Raw genomic sequence first — 19,365 nt, 5'->3', positions numbered from 1 at the left:
TTACTACTAATCGTGCAAGCCCTGGTAGACCACCAAAATGGTAAAAGTGCTGTCAAAAAAACTAAAGTACTTAAAGCTTTCATAAAGCTTCACTTTTGCTTTAGACAGAATAAGATCCAGATCTAAAAAAAATCTCCATTGTTCCTTTCAGTCTTTTCACTGTGAAAGGAAAAATCAATGTTTTGAGTCAATGGAACAATGAACTGGCCATCCCAGAGCCCAGACCTCAATATGATTCAATGTAATTGGGATTATTTTAATTGCGAGAAGAAGAAAATGTAATCAACTTTCCCAACTATCAACAAATTATGTATCTATGTCAGTATTTCTGAAATCTTTTTATAACACATAACTTGTATATACATTCATAAAACTATATTTTCTTCATCCACAGCATGTATTATCTCACAATTTACACATAGAAAAGTAACTGATATGAATAAGTATGAACTGAGTATGAAAATTACTGAGTAACTGAGTAAAAAAACCTCTAATTGCTACTATGAACAGCTTATGTACTTGAAATGCCATCCATCAAATATACACATCTAAGCCTTGAATATACTGAAACTTTGCACCTGATAGCTCCTAATGTTCTAGCATTAACCTAACTGTGGGTAGCAGGCAGCTTTGCTCTATGTGATGGTTTCATCATTCTAAATACGGCCCAAACTCCCACATGAACCTCCCTCAGCAGTCTGACTGGAGCTCCAGCTGTGGCAAGGAAGAAGATAAGAAAAACACTCAACCAAATCATTAAAAAGCATGCAAGCTCACATCAGATAATGGTACAAAATTTCAAACTCCCAACTCTGTAGGCTTCCCTCAAAAGCAAACATTTAACCTTGGCTGCTCAGCTGCACTACCCAGCCAAAGGATGTCAAATGGAGTGCATCTTCATGTTTATTTCAAGAAGGGCAACGATCAATTAACAAATTTTATTATTAGGCAACAACAACAAATACAGAAAAAAGACGACACATTAGCACAAAACAAAAGTGCTATACAATGCTCTATAAAGTTCAGTTCATCCAGTTAAGGTGGTCATTCTGATGAACTTCTAAACACTACAGGAAGGGTACACTTCTGTTGTGTTGTAGCATGTCTCTGCCATAATTATGCCTATAATGTTATTTCCTTTTTTTTCAACCACCAGCAAAAAACAGCATTTCTGCACTGCTTTGCTGCCACTTGCAGTCTGTTCTTGTGTTGATTAGTCCAGCCTTTCATAATGAACACACACACAAGTAGTACCATACCTCAAGAAGTATGTACAAAATATTTCAGCAGCATTTTTTATTCATGACTGATATGCAAAAAGCCACATGGTTTGTGGTATAAACCAAGTTTGCATTAGACTAATACGTGCTTCCAATATTTAATACTTAGTGATACACAGTGGGCAGTAGCCTAGCCAGAGTTTTTATTCTTGTGCGTAGATATTTTTTTCAATATTTTTAAATAGCATAGTATTAAACAAACATGCAAATGTTTCAGTGTGTGACACCAAACTGGGGAGGGGGTTAGTGTTCCATTCTGCTTCTCTTACAATTATGCCTGGAGTATTATAAGTATTATAAATGTTCACCAGACTGAGATCACTCTTCCTTGAAAGGAAACTTAATATCAACTTTGTTGTATGTATTTTGAACTATTCTTTTAAAACAGTTCTTGTCATGGACCAGCACCACTAAAGCTAAAAATCAAAGGCAGAGGAATCCACAGAACTTATAATGCTATGATAGTTGATTGACTGAGGAAGACCCGCCTACCTTCGGTACAGTACTTCCCCTTATAGCTGGTGCTGGCACAATCACACACGACCTCGCCCTGGTGGATGGAGCAGAATCCTCCATTGCTGCACGGGTTCTGCTTGGCACACAGATACTCCAGATCGTTCTTGACCCCCTGGCCATCCAGAAGAACAGGAGCAGCCTCCCCTAGCTTCAGGTTGGCAATCAGGCCCCGGAATGGTGGCTCATATTTAACGGTGCTAGAAGTCAGAGCTGACAGACGAACATCCGGAGGGATGCCACCCACAAAGAGGTCACTGGCCACCACCATTTCCCTGCGCTTGGACTTGACCTCAGCCACCTTGGATTCCGCGTCGACAGCCAGTGCAGTCTGGCGGTAGTTGCGTGTGAGCAGCACACGGTGCCAGCGCTCATCGCTCACACGAGTCTCCAGGTGCAGGGAGGCGGGTTCGCCACAGTGGATGGCAAAGCGCAGCAGCGGGCGTCCCTCGCTTATCAGCAGCTCCAGGAAATCACAATCACCACCATCGTCCAGGTACAGCACCACAGCCCGGCTGATGTTGGTCTTCATGGTAAAGCTCAGCTCTCCTGTGCCTCCAGCCTCCTCCCAGCGCCCGTAACGAGCCCATTGGCCCGGCAGGCCATCAAACTCCAGCGCCACCACCAGAGAGGAGTAGGCTGTCAGCAAGGAGGCCGCCAGCAGCCCCAGCAGCAGCTCTGCCAAGCCCTTCCCCCCACTACACCTCCACTTCCTCGTCATCGTCTTCCAAGCACGCGCCTAAATCCTGCTTTCCCTAATGTTCCGTTTCTCTTAATCCACTGCAAAGGAGAGATTTATTCCCAGTGTGGCGTATTAACGTATCTGGCCTTTTCGAAAAATAGCACCGCCAAAATAGGAAAGGCCCCTGATTCTAAAAAAAAAAAAACAACCTAATGTTTAACAGTTTCTTTCGAGCCAATTCTCCATCGCGATTCTCCTCTGAATGTTCTTCGTGGAGGAATACATGGGAGAGTTTTGTCTGCAAAGCTTGCAAGGTATTCAAGTCTTCTGAAACCCAAAAACTGATTTAGAAATTTGTTGGATTCCACATGTTAAATAATCATACACAACATTTCATGTTCAGGTGAACAAAGCTTTACTTGTTAGGTTTTATTCTACGCTGGTTTGTATGCAGCTGGTAATGGGGTAAATGCATGATTTCCATTTGCTCTTCTACAGTTCCTTGCCGAGACAGTCTGCCAGAGTTCCACAGATCAAAGAGACGAGCAAGCAGGGATAGCTGCCATTCCCCAAATCCTCTATTGTCCAGGCCTCTGAAAGACACAAGCAAATAGCATGGTAAATCCTAATTAGTATACAGAAACACACACAGAAACACCACCAAAACACTCACACTTTGAAGCCACACTGAAGCAACATTACTAATTAACATTCAAAACACATGGGATCAAAGAGAGATAGAGTTCTAGTGCATTCACTTATTATATTAATAGTTTAAAAACAGGGATAGAGACAATGCTATTTGAGGAAAGTCCTTGAGGAGCATGAAACCAATCTTTAATGCACCTAGCATTGTAGCAGACTGGGCAGTTGACAGATTTGCTCATTCGATTTGCAAATTTCCATCAAATCAAAGATGAATATTTACCAGCCACCTCTTGGCAAGTGTTTTACACATGATAGGGGACACATTCACTGCTCCTCAAATCTCCAAAAAGATTGAATGGCAGTGTTTATAGAACCAATATTATTGGAAACCAAGTTTGATATAGTTAGTAAATGTCATTAGCTTTCATATATGGCAATAAAGCAGTACAACACTTCATTTGAATTCACAGTTTTTGCGTTGTTGCAAAAAACAACACATTTACATCTACAGTCACATGCAAACGTTTGGACACCCTGGTCAAATTACACATATTGTTGAAGATTAAATAAGTTAACATCCTCTATAAAGAACACAATTGTGCACATTTTACTGCACAATTACCACTTATTTGCTAAATTTAACATATTGGTAAAAAAAATAAACATAAAATGTGGCCTTTGCAAAAGTTCTCATATTATATTTTATGTTTATGCGCTAAATTATTTTCACAAATCAAGAAAACATGTTTGACCAATGAATGGCGTTCAAACTTTTGTATACAACTATGTCTGCCTATTCAGTCTACAAGAGCTTAGCCCTGCCTGTTCACACTGAAGTTATAAAGAGTGTTTCAGGTTGATTGATATTACAAGGCAGCCAGAGCAGAGATCATTAACATACAGCAAATATGAATGAAATCTGAAACAACACATATGGGATAAAGAGTAATAATGGTTATGTATAATAAATAATAATTGCTTTTGGTCCTTTAACCAGAAAAAAAATAAGCAGGTACATGAAATAGAAGTGACAGGCTCTAACATCAGTAGAGGCATCAAGGGAGAGGTAAAAGATTAACTTTTCTTGATGAACAAGGCTCCCTTGTACAGCCAGATCATGGCAAGGTGTTTTAGAGAGCTGAAAGAAAAGCTGAGCTGAGAGCTGGATGCCAGAGCACCAAGCTCAAGATCCAGCGGGGAGGAGTGAGCCCTATAGACCTGTCTCCGGCCTCATCAGCTTCGACAAATAGAGGTGCCTGCGCAATAAAGGGAATGATACTGGAGCAATATGCACTCCACAAGCAGAGAAAAATTAATTTGATCACACAAAACGCCAGCTTAATTTCTCATTTGCTTCTAATTAATTACTGTGATCACGCACAAGAGGACTTCTCAAAAGACCTTGAAAGTGATAACAGCACTTCTCTGTCTGGTGACTAGGGCTCTTCTACACGGACGAGACTTTCTTCCAAATGGCAAAGAGAAAAAAAATAGCAAAAATCTGGTGAAAATAGGAAAGAGCCTTCTCGCCCTTGACAGTGCAATAAAGAAGATAACAAGGCTTTTTTTATTTGCATTTGACCAGAAGGCAAGCAAAAGAAAAATAAGGAGAAAAAGTAATAAGGGAACATTTAAAAAAATGAACTGAATTGACTGATTTTTTCTTTAAATTTAAGCAAAAAGCAAACAACATTTTTTTTAAAGAAAGAAAAGAGGTGAATTTATCTCCTGATTGTCACAGGATTAGAGACTAAATGTCTTCACATTGAGCTCCATGCAGTCTGCATATTGCCGCGGGAGCACAGTGGGTTCATCATAGTCATTGTGCATAAAATGGGGGGATGGGAGGGGTGAGGAGACATTTCCGGAATAATTGGAATGAAAAGTAGTTCAATTTAGATCAAATTGGCTCCTATGACAGTCAGTTCCTTTGCCAATTCAAATATATTGTCCCCGTAATTTCTTTTGTAACACTGCAGACGGGCATTGGGTTGTCTTCTCAGGCACTGTGGAGATTCCAGGAAGGCATCTTATATAAGCACGCAAAATATCATGTGAAACGTTCTGCTGCGCATTCTGCTCATCACTTCCTTCCAGTAATTCCACAGCCACTGTCATCAGGCTTTGCTTTTCTCATTTAAATCTAAAGAGATATGGCCTTGTTAAACAGAAGGTACATTTTAATTATGACTCAGTTAATGCTAAAGATTCCAAATAGAGACAAATTCCACTCCCTCTCTCTATGTCTCCCTCTCTCTCTCTTTCTCTCTATAGTCTTTGTCATTAAGGTCATTATCTGCCCTTGAGCATGATGCATCACTTCACCATGGAGCATAATGATGAAGAGAGTCAGAAAGTCAGAAACCATTCCACATGTTTCCATGTAGCCATGGTGGTAAATTAATCCTTACCACAGCAATCTAACAACATCTGGCCATACATTTATTATGTGTTGATCAAAGCTCTATTCTCAACTCTATGGGCCTCATTCACCAACCATTCTTACGAAGAAACTTCTTCTTAACACCCACTTGTGCAGTTGCACAAAGATTCTGACATTCACCAATTTTTTCGTATTTGGTATTTGTTCTTAGGTAAAACCAAAATTTACACTCAAAAATAAAAAGCACGATTCTGCAGTTTAAAAATACATCATGAATCTGACATAGACTTTTTTCTGAGGACCTTACTCAAAAATAAGATATTGGTGAACAAGGCCCTAAGTTATGGCACATTAAAGTGTTGGACTTGGACTTGGTCAATGGTTGGATGATCTGAGAACTAGGGAAGTTTCCACAGAAAGCATGTAAAAATTAAAGCCCATGCAAGCAAACACATCTTGAATATAAGAGGTGCCTTTTGTCAAGCGTATATTTAAAGATCACACTTGAATTAGTGCATTTATTTTCAATTAATGCTTGTGGGTCTGCTTGACATTCTTTCCTTTCCCTGTTCCTTTTAATTAGCTGAATCAAATCTGTGTGATTAAAAAAAAAGCAGAGGCCTCCTCAGCAACCCATCCACCCACCACCACAAATGACAGTTCTAGAGAAATCTGTCCCCTCAAACAGTACCCGGAACAGCCTCAAAGTGTGAACAGCAGATGGTTCATTGTGGTGTGCTTCAGTACACAGCATTGTGCATTTTTAACTTCAAAATCTCTGTGTTCATAAAACTGAGTGCTGAGATGAGGTAGCACTTCAGAGAGGGCCTCATGCAGAGGCAAAAGCCCCCTGCTCCAGCATTATCCAGCTGTAGTCCCATAGACCAAACCCCAGGCTGGGCAAACACCGTTGAAACACCGCATTGTGGCTAGCATATTAGCTCATTTACAGCATTATTTGGGCTAAAATATTAGCTCATGGCTAATATGTATAGTATACATTACATACGATATAACGTAAAGCAGTTTTTTAGGATTAGGCAAGGAGGTCTCATATATCGTACTGTTATAATGGTAAAATCTCTGTTAAACTCAAAACTAAAATACATAAAATTATGAATTTTGTGAATTGTTACAACTGTGCTAGCTTGCAAAAGTGTCACTAATATTAATAGTACATAAATTAAGGGTTAAGGTTCAAGTTATGGTTAGTTACTTCTCTTACCACATTAACAAATGTAAACTGCTTCTATGCCATAAAAAGTGTTAGGCTTAGTGATGAGATTTACTACACAGCCCACAACGTTAGCTAGTAAATGATTGTTATTCAACTTTTTTTTAAAACATCAATTTTCTAACTAGCTTCTCTGAACTACACCAATTGCGCAAACAAACATTTCCTTGTTAATATGAACAACCTCACCAACACTTTAGCTAGCTAGCCAACTCAGGTAGCTTGCTAGGTACTTGGCTAACCTCTGCCCAAACTAGGACTCCTGGGCAAAGCTGAGGTTTCGTCCAGCTTGGGGCCTGGTCTGCGGGGCTACAGCTTGATGTCACTTTGGCAAAGATGGCCGCTGTCCTTTCAGCACTAGCACCAACGAGGCCAGAAATCAGCACCATGGACGGTGCATTGCCCTCACTACTGCTGATAGCTCCCAGTCTCCTAGCTTTGGATGCAAGATCAGTGGAAAAGCATGGGATGCAGCTGAAATCCCATTTAACCGTACAGAGCTCAGCGAGAGCGAGCTATAAGCAGAGACTGCCAGATGATTGGGCAAACCCCACCTGTGAGCGATGGTGGAAGAGTTCAAAGAGAGAGAGCACACGCTGGAGAGCAAACTCTTTGACTTGGCCTCGGCAGCCTGACCTTTCTTCTGCCCTCTTCATAGACCACCTGCACCATCTCACTGGGAGCCCTTACTGGCAAAGAACTACATTAGAGACTGAGAACACAGCCAGGTTTTTATATCCACTGTATGTAACCGCCGTGTTTTTCATGTCCGACAGCTTTCATCTAGCAGCATTCAGCTTTTTCTTGCTCACTTTAAATGTGCAGTGCATTCTAATCCCATTAATCCCTACACTAATTATAGTGCTACTATTGCTGTGGAATGAAAGATGAAACAGATAGCGTGACTCCCTGCAGCCCTAAATAATATCAACAGTGGACTCTGGCAAGTGGAAAACGCTTAACGTTTAAAAGGTAAGCACTGTCTGCAGAAGTAGAAAGACACTTTTCTCTTCTTGTCATCACGCAATCATTCTGTTCTGCTAAACGGTATGCTTGTGCAAGTGCTGAGGGAGTTAAGAGAGTCACCATGGGGACGCAGTTACGGAAGAATATGATCTTCATGAGCATTCATAAATAAGCTCATCCAAAAGCGGCCGCATGAAAGAGTCTCGCCATGAATACAGAGGAAAAGCTGGTAAATCCATCCCCTCAGAGAGATGGCCTCAAATGAAGGAGGTTTTTAATATGGTTTGGAATGAGTCAGGAATGAGATGAGAGGATGAGCGAGGCACAGAGAGAGAGAGAGAGAGAGAGAGAGAGAGAGAGAGAGAGAGAGAGAGAGAGAGAGGAGGAGCTTTAATTGAAGCTGTGGGAGGTGGCAATAAAGTTCACAATAAAATGCATAAAACACAAATCTTATTAGCCATGCTGGATACATGCACAGTTCAAAGCCTCATAGCCAAGCTGATATTTAAATGATTACGCAGGTGTTCTAAACGATGGCTTTTGTCTAAATTGCTCACAGCAGACAAAACTTCAGCACAGCACAGCTCCTCTGGGTTTGGCAGCAAGAGTGAATAAATAAATAATAAAGAAAGAAGCCACAGAATGAGGAGGAGGGAAAGACAGAACCCAAGGGGGCGGGTCTTTCGTTTCGATGGACACTTTTTCCGATTCCAGCAACAGCTGTGCCGTCCACTCGGTGATAAACTGTCAAGCCTATAATCGCAAGCTAAAACACACAAGATCCAATTACCATATACCCTAAGAGCTTCCACATTTGTTTCGATCATGCAGGTGCCAGACATAATTGTTATGATCTGAGCAGCAGTGATGTAGACATAGGCAAATACGAAAGTGCTGTACTACTGCTTCTCTCGAAATAAGCTGCACTCAGGGAAAGGAAGGAGATGCACAGTGCATTTCACATACTGCTTTTCAAGATCCCCTCTGGTTAGAAGTCATTGAGCTGTATGTGTATGCGCATGTTGTGTGGAGTTTTTTCAACATACTGCAGAGTTTGCAAAAATAAATAAATAAATAAATAAATAAACGCTAGAAATATCTGCTGTGTCATTCTGTTATCTGTCATTCTGAGGCAGGGAGGGAACAGTTTAATCTTGATCGAGCCTCTTTTTTTTTTTTGCTGCCTACTCCCCTGGTCAGGAGGCGCATTCACTAGAATGGAGCCCTTGTGGGCAGGGGAGGGGACGGAGGAGAAATGTTCGAGTTCAATGGATGGAGGGGCCTCTGGAGACCTGCCTCTGATATAGTGCTATGCCAAGTGCAGGGCAGGGCATGAGGGTCAAGGCAGCAGCTGATACAGTACGAGGCCTCCTCCAATTCTGCTGGGCTTTCTCATTTGTTGCCTGTCACTTCCAGAGGCCAGAGAGGAGCCCAGTATGAGGCAGCTGGCCCAGCAGTGCATAAATAAAGCCACCCTCATTCCTTCTGGCTTGCAGAATAATATGAAGGAATGGTGCACTGCTGTATTACAATGCCAGATTTCCATACAGGGAACAGAGGATTTTGCTGTGTAATAAAGAAATAACATTATTAACATATTAATATTATTAAAATATGGCAGAAGCCCTTTACACTTAAGTACACAGAAGTACTGGAGAAATGGATTAATAGAAAAGGCGCAAAATTATTTGGAATAAAATCTTGTTACATCAACGTACATCTAAGTTAAAAAAACATTTCCCCCTTCCTATAAAATCAGCATGAGGCTGTTATGGTGATAGTGGCCAAATGTATTGACCAATTCATAAACACAATGATCTGTGGTATAAGTATAAACAATTCCTCATATGCCTCTCCAGCAATGACAGTGTTTCCTTACGCGGGTGAGAACAAGCCATTTGCCATTGTAATCAGATCAATATGCATTCTCAACACCTCACGACAAATGGCAGATGTGAAAGCATCGGGCCTGGAGCAAACTGAATGCAAATGAAATCAATCTAGGGAAGATCCACAGATCCAAAGAGCAAGAGAGGGACTTTAAATAAGCTCATCCATCCAGCATCAAACTGCCGGCTGGGCCCTCAGAGCCTGTCTGAAAATGTCTTGCCCAAATTGTTCAGTGTATTCCCTAGTCAGGGCTAAGTGGTTGTGACATCTATGACATGGGCAGTCACATTAACGCACCTCTTCACTTTGTGTCCCGTACATTTACCTCCTTCGGTGGTAAGGCAAAGTGACATGGTGGAGCTCTTGCCACCTCATTGCTGCACACACATCTCCAAAGTGGCTGGCAGGAAGTAAAGGGTGAAGTCCAGTAAAATTACATTTACCACTGCTGGTAACATACATGAGTGAAGGTTTCTCTTCTGACTGTGATTCCCACCCAGGTCCTGAAAATCCCGCCTTGGTCCAACTCAGAGTTGAAGAGGGTATGTAACAGCAAAGACAATAAATTTGCAAGGCAGGGGTATCGCACAGTAGGAGTGTCACTAAGATGTATCAATCGAAGCAGTGTATGGTCGGATGCTGTAAAACACACGCATGACACAAACGACTTGAGAACTTCACCAAAGCTAAAGCTGGATTCTTATTCACATTTCCTATCCCACCTTAAATGGTGTAGTAATCACATTCAAGTGAATGCACAGGTGCAAGAATTTAACTGCTGCTCCATTTAAGGTGGAATGGAGTAGTCCACAAAAAGCTGCCAAATAAAAACAACTAAACTTCTGCTTTGTAGAAATTCAGATAACATTTAGCACTTTCATTTTCCAGAAAGGAACATCAAAACACATTTGTCTATGTCACGATTGGCCCCTCCCAGTCCTGTCCATGTGCTCGTGTTGTGTTTACTTCCCAGTCCTGTCCATGTGCTTTGTTTTGGTTTTTAATCCTGCCCTCTTGTTTCGTGACTCCACCCCTGATTGTCTCCACCTGTGTTTCCACCTGTCCCTCATTTACCCTTATCTAATTAAACCCCGTGTTTTCCCCTGTCAGATTGCTGGTCTTTGTTTGATTTGTTGGGTATCTTTGATGTGTTGGATGCTTTGCTTGTTCTGTTCGATGTGTTTTGTTAAGTATTTGGATTTCTGTGTTCTTTGTCATGTCTTTCCCTTCTGCTCTACGTATTGACTCTCTGACCATGCATTTTGGATTTGCACTTAATAGAAGTTGCTTATCTCAGCGTATGCATCTGCCTCCTCGCTCCCTGCCATTAGAGTCTATATATCTGTGTATACTGTCCTGTTTGTTTATTTTTTTGCAGGAAAAAAGGATTTCATGTTTACTTTGGTTGATAAAATATAAAAAAAATATTAAAGTGAAAGGACATCCCAGAAACAGTCACTGTTAATCAACAAAAAAACATAAAGGTTTTTATTCAAATAAATGTACAGTATATCAGGATATATACTAAAACTATGGACATTTTTAATTATACTATATATTTTTCCATGCCACCTACTAGTAGTGGTACTTTAGCACAATAACTTTAAAAAAAAAAAAAAAGCAGGGCACATAGTGTTTAACACAAAGTTGTTTTCATAGTGTTTGCAAAATCCCTTAATGGTAAGTCAAGAAACTTCTTGGTTTTACACAGATTAGAAAACAATGACCAATTTCTGAAGCATAGTTTCAGAAACCCTTCTGAGCATAGCTACAGGGGGAACTGGTGGGCATAGGTTCCCTCACTTGGAAACTAGGTACCAGATTTCTGATTCTAATGCTTATGACAATGCTACAAAATGTAAAGATCTTTCAAGCTCTTTCAAGTTCTTTCAAGCCTTTTTTCTTGCGCCCTTTTTCACTAAATTAACGTGACCTCCAAAGCGCTCCTTAGCTCAGATTGCATGGTTGCATTCCACCCTTGGTCATGTATTTTACTGTTGCTGTTAATCCTGCAATAAGGCACAATATTTTTTTTACAAGAGCAACATGTAAAAACATACCGTTAGTTTGCTGGACTATTTTTGTTGTTTGTGAGAGCTTAGCTAAGCTGTTCTATAGTGCAGAGTGCGACTTACGTAGCTAATATGTTAGTGAAGCAGTGGTAAAGATAAAGTTAAATTCTGAAAAATGCAACAAGAACACTAAAACCATTCAAGCTAGAAAAAAAAAGTTGTTTTTTTTTTTCAAAATTATGTGCCCATTTTTTATTTGATCCCAGCAACATGTTCCAAAAAGTTGAGATGGAGGGCAACAAAAGGCTGGTTAGTTGTGTAATGCTAAAAAAAAAAAAAAACACCTGGTGGTTCATTGACAAGAGGTCAGTCAGTAACATGACCAGGTATAAAAAAGCATCCCAGAGAGGCTATGATTTTCAGAAATAAGGATGAGGAGGGGCTCACGACTCTGTGAAGGACTGCACAATAAAATAGAGCAACAATTCAAGAATAACATTTCTCAACTTAAAATAGCAAAGAACTTTTGCACTTCTTCATCTACAGTACATCATATCATTAAAAGATTCAGAGAATCTGGAGAAATCTCTTTATGCAAGGGACAAGGCCAAAAACCAATATTTGCTGGCCATGATCTTTGCGCCCTCAAATGGCATTGCATTAAAAATGTACATGGTGGGGCTCCTGAGTGGCGCAACCATCTAGGTGTTGGCTCCATCATCAGAAGATTGTAAGCTCGATACCTGGTGATGCTATAGTTATCCGGGTGGGGAGGATTTCTCCCCTCATCACTCAACATGATGCTAATCAGCGCAGATGTTTGTTAGCTGATGTAACAGATTTGGCGGTTGGTGCTTTCTTATGAATGTGTTCAGCTGTCCAATGATGTTGCTTAATTGGCAGTTCAAAAAGAAGCAGTGGCTGGGTTCACAGGTCTTGGAGGAAGCATGTGTTAGCCTTCACTCTCCTAGTGCTGATAGTATTGTGTGATATGGGGAGTCCTAACTAGCGGGTGGAACTGGAGATGACTAAATTGGGGAGAAAATTGGGAAAAATTGAGAAAAAAAGGACATGAATCTGTAGTGGGAATTATTGCATGGGTTCAGAAACACTTCTAAAAACCACTGTCTGTTTGTCGCAGGATCCACAAATGCAAGTTAAAACTCTAAAACCAAGAAGAGACCAAATATAAACAGGACCCAGAAATGCTGCCACCTTCTCTGGGCCCGAGCTCTTTAAGATAGTCTGAAGGGAAGTGGAAAAGTGTCTTGCGGTCTGACAAATCAACATTTGAAATTCTTTTCAGAAATCATGGACACTGTGTGAAATAAAATTTCTGTTTCAACATTTGATATGTTGTCTTTGTAGTGTTTTCCTTTTAAAATCATGATATACATGATTAGCATATCATTGCATTCTATTTTGTATTTACATTCTGCACAGTGTTCCAACTTTTTTGGAAATGGGGCTGTAATATTTTACCATAATAATCCTGATTTTTCATTTTTCCCATAATCAAGCAGCCCTAGTAACTAGGGAGTTAAATGTTAGGTCAGCAATTGTGTGTTGAGTTTAATTAAATTTTCTCTAGTTATGGTCACTACAGTGAAATAAGGTAGTTGGTAAGCAGTTTGTTGTCTACATAAATTTCTACATGAAAAGCTTCATAAATCTTCCAAGTTGGCAACCCTAAGCTGTAACCAGGTCCCCTTTAAAATTGAATTCTGTCTACACCACTGACATAATGTAACTTTGGCAGATGTAACCAGGTGCTTGGAAATGAGGCTTGAGTTAAGAGCTTTAATGCCAAATGGACAATCCAAAACCACAGTCGAAAGACATTAACAGATAGTCGATAACCAGAGAATGCAAAATTGACCAAAGGGCAAAGACAATAAGCAAGGCCATAAACAGAAAACAGGTCATCCACAAATGGGTAAACAGACATGAAGGAAAAGCAAACAGAACTACACAGGTTAAAACCACAGAGAAGCAGGTAAAAGTGATTTAGAAGTCTGGAGAAGCAAGAAGAGTGTTGATAGGTGGATGATAAACATGACAATTGATGAAAGACGTGTTAAAAATGATTCTAGGGCAGATAAGTGCTTCTTTCTTGTTGTTATTACTGACTACAATAAAGAAAATGAAATGTATTGTGTCTTTAATTAGAGTTTTGAAATGTAATTCACAGCTCTATAATTATTGCTATCTGACAGCTGTTTCTGAATGTGATTTCTGAATACTTATTAATTAAATTATACTGTGTGTATATGTTAAAATGTAAAAAGCAATTCTCCCCAGAATCCCCAAACATTTACTGTGCAGTCTTATGACAACAGGGCCGCTTTCAGCAATGACAAACCTAGCAAAAAAATTATTTAAACAGAAATGGTGTTGCAACTATGGCAGCTGTGAAGGCCATTCTTGGGGTTGTTCTCGCTTATTCTACTAAAAAAAACTACAATGAAATATTTATGAGAAACATGCCTTTTATCGTCTTCAATTGTTGCATACACCAAGCTGCAGCGAAGCTTTGTAGAGAACTTCATCATAATGCATTGTGTGCACTGCCTTTTTACTAAGGCGAGGGTATTGGGTAACACCTCTGACACCCTCAAACTAGACAAAACGTCCAAGCCTGCTGCACACCATTTTGCCGAAAAATATTGATCAACGTGGAAACAGGGAAAAAGTGCACAACGTTCTGAGATAGAATGTGCCCCTGTTCTCAATTAAGAGAGACAATGTATATGTATTCTTTTTTTATATTCCACTCCTCAACTCAATAGAGCTGCCAAGGCCCGTGTGAGCAGCCAGCGTTGGAAAATTCCACATCTAAAAGCGTGTGTGATCCAGCATCAGAGCAGAGGAAGGTCAGCCTCTCACTGCTAGAACATTTGACCTTATCAGCCCCATTTGATTTGAGAGCATAATGAGTTGTAATAAGTGGAATCGTTGAAGCAACTTTTGATCCCACCCCTCTACCCTCCACAAACCACTGAGCTCCTGAGCTTCTCTCTCCAGCTTAGGCCAGCTCACTGTGAGCTGTCCCCCTCTCTCACTCACACTCTGTGGGCTGAGAGGTGGTGGATCAGCCCTGAGGCTGCGGCAGATGAAAGTGCGGAAGCAAGGGTGGGAGCATGCCCAGGAGAGCAATCGTGCCTGGCTCTCCAGACACAAATGTGCTGACACAGGCCAAGTCATGGCCAGACACAGCGGCTGACACACGTACAGAGAGCTGGGAAAGAGAGAGGCTTGGGGAATAGAGTGGGCCATGCTGGATGGGGAAGGGCTTGAGAATTCACACTAGAGCGCAAGCACACAGTAGAAAACACACAAAGGAGAGCAAAATAAACACAGCCACAGTTTAAAAAAAAGTACAGGTGTGCTTGCACACACATGCACATGCATACACCAGTAATACACACATATACAGGCTGAACTGCCAAGCAAACAAGAAATACACAAACAAGTTCTGATAAAGGGGACGTGAGTACGAAGCAGGAGAAAAAAGGAAGAAAAAGTGGCTGAGGTATGCTCCTGCAGACTGTGCAGAGGTTTGAATATAGTGGGAACAGAAAAGATAGCACAAGCATTCGGTGCATAAAGTCAGTGCTGACGACAATGACTAATGGCCTGGGATAGTGACGAGCTGGAGCTTTCGGCGGCGATGCCACAGGCGATTCATCATAACACTGCATATGTAAGGAAACACTGAGCATTTTTTGCACGTGCACTCACTGCTCGGTTTCATGATCCCGGGGTCTGGGGGTTAATGCCAGCGACAGCGACTAGCGTTCTGTAGCTCTATCGTGCAAACAAACACATCAGATGAGTCAGAGAGGAGTAGTTTAAAAGCCCTGGGGCAGATACACATGAGGATGTGACTTAATGGAACAGCAGCCTTTTGGATCGTTTTTGAGTGGTCTACAGTTTCAATCAAACTGGAGAAAACAAGCTACAGGGAGGCAGGGGGGACGTGCCATGCACCAATTTAAGATGAAGGTAGGCAAACCAAAGTGTCCAAAAGGATTAAGGCTAAGCAAACACAAATAAAATAAAAAAAAATTTATGAAGGCTAAAGTACTATTCAGTATCCAATTGTTCCACTAATAGAAAAGAGGAGAGCACGCGAGTGTGCATGAACAGAAACCTAATCTCGTTAATAAAGCAACTCGACTTTAGAAGCACCTCGGCGGATGGAAGTGAGGGAGAGAAAAAAAATGCATGCAGAAGGTGGTCCTTTCAGAGGGTGCAGGAGCATGAAATTAATAGGACATTAACCAGAAGAAAGACAAATTTTCACACGGACGCTGAGGCCCAGCCAGCACGCACAAAGCCAAGGCTGCACATTGGTGACTAGGGTGGAGCTAAAGATTAAATTTAGTCCCGCCTCATCTTATCATTAAATGGCAGCTGGGATGGGGCTTTAGGTGTAAACAGGCCACTTCTTCTATCTTCTTCAAGTGTCCTTGAGTGCACCCAGGAAGCTGGGCAGAGCTAAATGTTGGGCAGGGTATACAAGGTCTTTTAAAACATGGTACATGGGGGAGCTACATGTGTAACCCCAACAATCCCAAAAAGGTGAGGTTAATTCTGGAATTTGAGTCAGAGCTAAACATTGTTTGTCTAGCCCTCAATCCTAAATCCTGAACTGAGCATCTCACAATCATCCATTCTGAGAACTTGAACGGATGGACTCTTAAACTTTATTCTGCTGCCAGATGAGTTGGCCACAGTGAAATGTACCAGTGTGTAGAATCAGAGCTTCTTGTGTGCTACAGTGTTTTCTATCACTATAAAGTGAGAAAAAAATTATGTGATGCACAAAAAGTATTATTTACTCAAGTCAAGTCAAGTCAGCTTTACTGTCAATACTACAATATGTACAGGACATACAGTGTCCTTAAGTTTCGCTACTCTCAGATCCCATTGTGTAACATTAAATAGACGGTAAACAGGAAAAATGTGAATTTAAATAGACACTACATTTAAATAAAAAAAAAACTAATTGTAAAAACAAACATGAATTGTAGAAAAATAGAATAATAAAAAATAATATAAATATAAGAGATCCAGAAATGAACACTAAAGTGACATAAGACACATACAGATTAAGGTCTGTAGGTATAAATAGTGCAAACATAACAGTGGTGCAATTAGAATGAGCTCATGGAGCAGTTAAAGTGATGAGTGCATAACAAAGTGATGGGGGCCTAACAGTCCCTGAGAATGACAGAGTTCAGAGTGTGATCAACTGCCATGCAGAGGGCTTTCCGGGTGAGACGGGAGGGAGGTGCCACTCTCTTGGAGAGAGGGGAGGGAGGTGCCAACAATCTTCTCAGCAGCTCTCCCGATACTCTGTGTCTACTTTTTTACTTGTACTTCATAGTATTTTTTACTTGAGGTCCACTCATCATGTGTGTGGGTTAATTGATTGTTCATAATTCATTTACAAGATCGGCTCTTTAAAAGGAAATCTTCAAATATATTCAGCTACAATTTCAAATGAGGAAAAAGAATTGCAACAAGTTGCTCTTAAACTATTCACTTGCACTGAGGGGACACTCAGTGTTAACAGCAAAGACAATTCCTTTTATGAAAGTTAGCCAGCACCTCAGAGCACCTCATGAAGAATCATTTGTTGCACTTATTTTGACTATCACTGCTTTGTTATCATTGCTGCTGAATAGCCACAAAATGCCCAGGACAATGTGGTTAAGTACCACAACACCCAGAATGCAATGCAATGAAACTCACCATCTTCCCCCCATTTTTTACCTTCTTCTATCATAAGCAGCATGCTATTTTGTGTTTATCATGAATGATTCATGGGGGAGTACATGACTTTCTACTTAATATCCTGTCAAATGTACAAGACATTGTGGTTTAGCCGGACATCTGTGTGTGTCCAAACTTCTGTGGGAAGGCACATTTAGCTATGGTGCTCTAATGGAGCTACAAGATGTGTTTAGAGAGGATTGCCTGTCACTTTGCATGAACGTCCTTCTCTGGCTTCACTTAGCCTCTTCTCGAGAGCCTCTCACTGGGCTGATGCCGGGTAAAGGCCAGCAGGCATGAGTTTATTTGGGATATCTGGATTAATTGGTGCGACAAAATGTCTGTACACTTCACATTACAAAATCAGTGACGCATTTATTCAGGGTCACTACGGTGGCACGTTAGGACATTAATCAACACGCTCACATACCCTCGGCCAGGCCGACAACACAGGAATAATGCACAATGGTGAAACAAACCAGCACTAGTCTCCTTTCCTCTTCAGTTGGGGATAAATTCAGTGTGTGGCTGCGAGCCAGCGAGCCCTGCCTGGCTGTGAAAAGAGAATGACCCAACACTCATAAATTATTCTGCTCTTGGCCCTGGCCACCTGTGCGGGGGCACGCCGAGGACACTGAGCTGCCCTCCATGGTGACCTGATGATGTGGCACACACACACATACGCACACACATGAGCAGCCAGGTCTGGAGCTACAGGACACAGTCTGCACCTTCCCTCCCCACATACCTGCACCACATGACCTTGAGAAGAAGCAGGGGAAGCTAGGACAGCAGATTTGACTTCTTAAATTAAATGGACAGAAGGACCCCCATCATCCCCGTCATCCTCACCATCCCCGTTATCCAAAGCTGAGCTCGAAAGACCTACCTGGCTGGGCGACAGCAGAGGAATGCCGGCCAAAAAAACCATGCAGACAGGATTCCATTACAGCTATCCCAGGTTAACAGACACGGATCTGTGATTCAACACTAATTATTGACAAGACATTTCAGCACTTATACTTCAAAAAGCATCCTCGCTAAACTGCATTCTTAATTCATTGCCCAGTTCTAAATTACTCTATTACTGCAATGGTGTACCGGACACTGCCGGAATACATAATGTTGCTAGAATATTCTACAAGCCGTGACTTCCATATAAATTCATGAGGATGTGCCCACCCAAATGAAAAAATAACACCAAGGATTTCTTCCAGTGCCAGAAAATTTCCTTTATTCAAAATGCAAGGAAAATAGGAGCAGAGCAATTTCTTAGCCTCGTACCCATGCCAGCTCCATTAAAACACCACACAAATCTAGCATATACAAAGTCAAGCCTTACTGTAGCCTCTTCAGCCTAAGCCCATAGTAAGTAAAATGTAATGAAAAAGTAGCAGTGGGGAGGGAGAGGATCAACAGATGATGAGTCATGAGTTTAATGAGAAACAAACAGTAAATCTCTGATACCAAACACAAATCTATAGCTCCCAGGTTAAAAGTGACCTCAGTCAGCTAAATATTTACTCTGAAAAATGCTGGTGAAGGGGACGCAGTTGATGCTATTTTTGCAACTAGTGTTTCTTGTCTTGTGCCCTCCAGCATGTGCTGTTACTGCCCAACTGGAACCAAGTGGTACACAAAGCATTTCATCTCCTGCTGCACCTCTGTGGGAGCCTGATGTAGATTAGAACACTGCCTGTATAGAAGCTCCCGCTAGTTTAGATGACTCCACCGCCGGCACAATCTTGGAGTACTCATTAAAATGAGAGGGGTGAGGGGGGACGGGCAGGGAACTGAAGGAAGAACAAGTGTCGGCGAAGCAAGCAGGTTTCCAATAGCAAGAAGTCACTGAACAGCAACTCCACCTCCATTGTAATCAATCCATCCATCAATTCATCCAGCCATCCAGCAGGGATCGGTCAACCAAAGATCAATCAAATCCAGGGCTTTAATTAGTAAAGGGCTAAGTTTCAGGG

At 41.3% G+C, this 19,365-nt stretch overlaps 1 protein-coding gene across 22 annotated transcripts in view; it reads right to left on the bottom strand.

The window, feature by feature from the left end:
- The window catches only part of nrxn2a (neurexin 2a), a 402,488-nt gene that overhangs the window by 345,525 nt on the left and 37,598 nt on the right, over window positions 1–19,365 (bottom strand). For 21 of the 22 annotated variants that reach the window (XM_037545872.1, XM_017698739.2, XM_037545881.1 and 18 more), the window contains exon 2: window positions 1,773–3,068. In XM_037545872.1, the coding sequence (XP_037401769.1) occupies window positions 1,773–2,514 (742 nt within the window). In that variant the 5' untranslated portion in view covers window positions 2,515–3,068. Of the gene's footprint in view, window positions 1–1,772; window positions 3,069–19,365 lie in introns of those variants that run through there. The other variant, XM_037545873.1, reaches the window with a different exon arrangement.

The sequence above is a fragment of the Pygocentrus nattereri genome, chromosome 16, assembly GCF_015220715.1.
Source record: "Pygocentrus nattereri isolate fPygNat1 chromosome 16, fPygNat1.pri, whole genome shotgun sequence".
NCBI classification, from domain to species: Eukaryota; Metazoa; Chordata; class Actinopteri; order Characiformes; family Serrasalmidae; genus Pygocentrus; species Pygocentrus nattereri.
The sequence above is the reverse complement of the archived record's forward strand: the minus strand, read 5'-3'. Positions and strand labels throughout refer to the sequence as shown.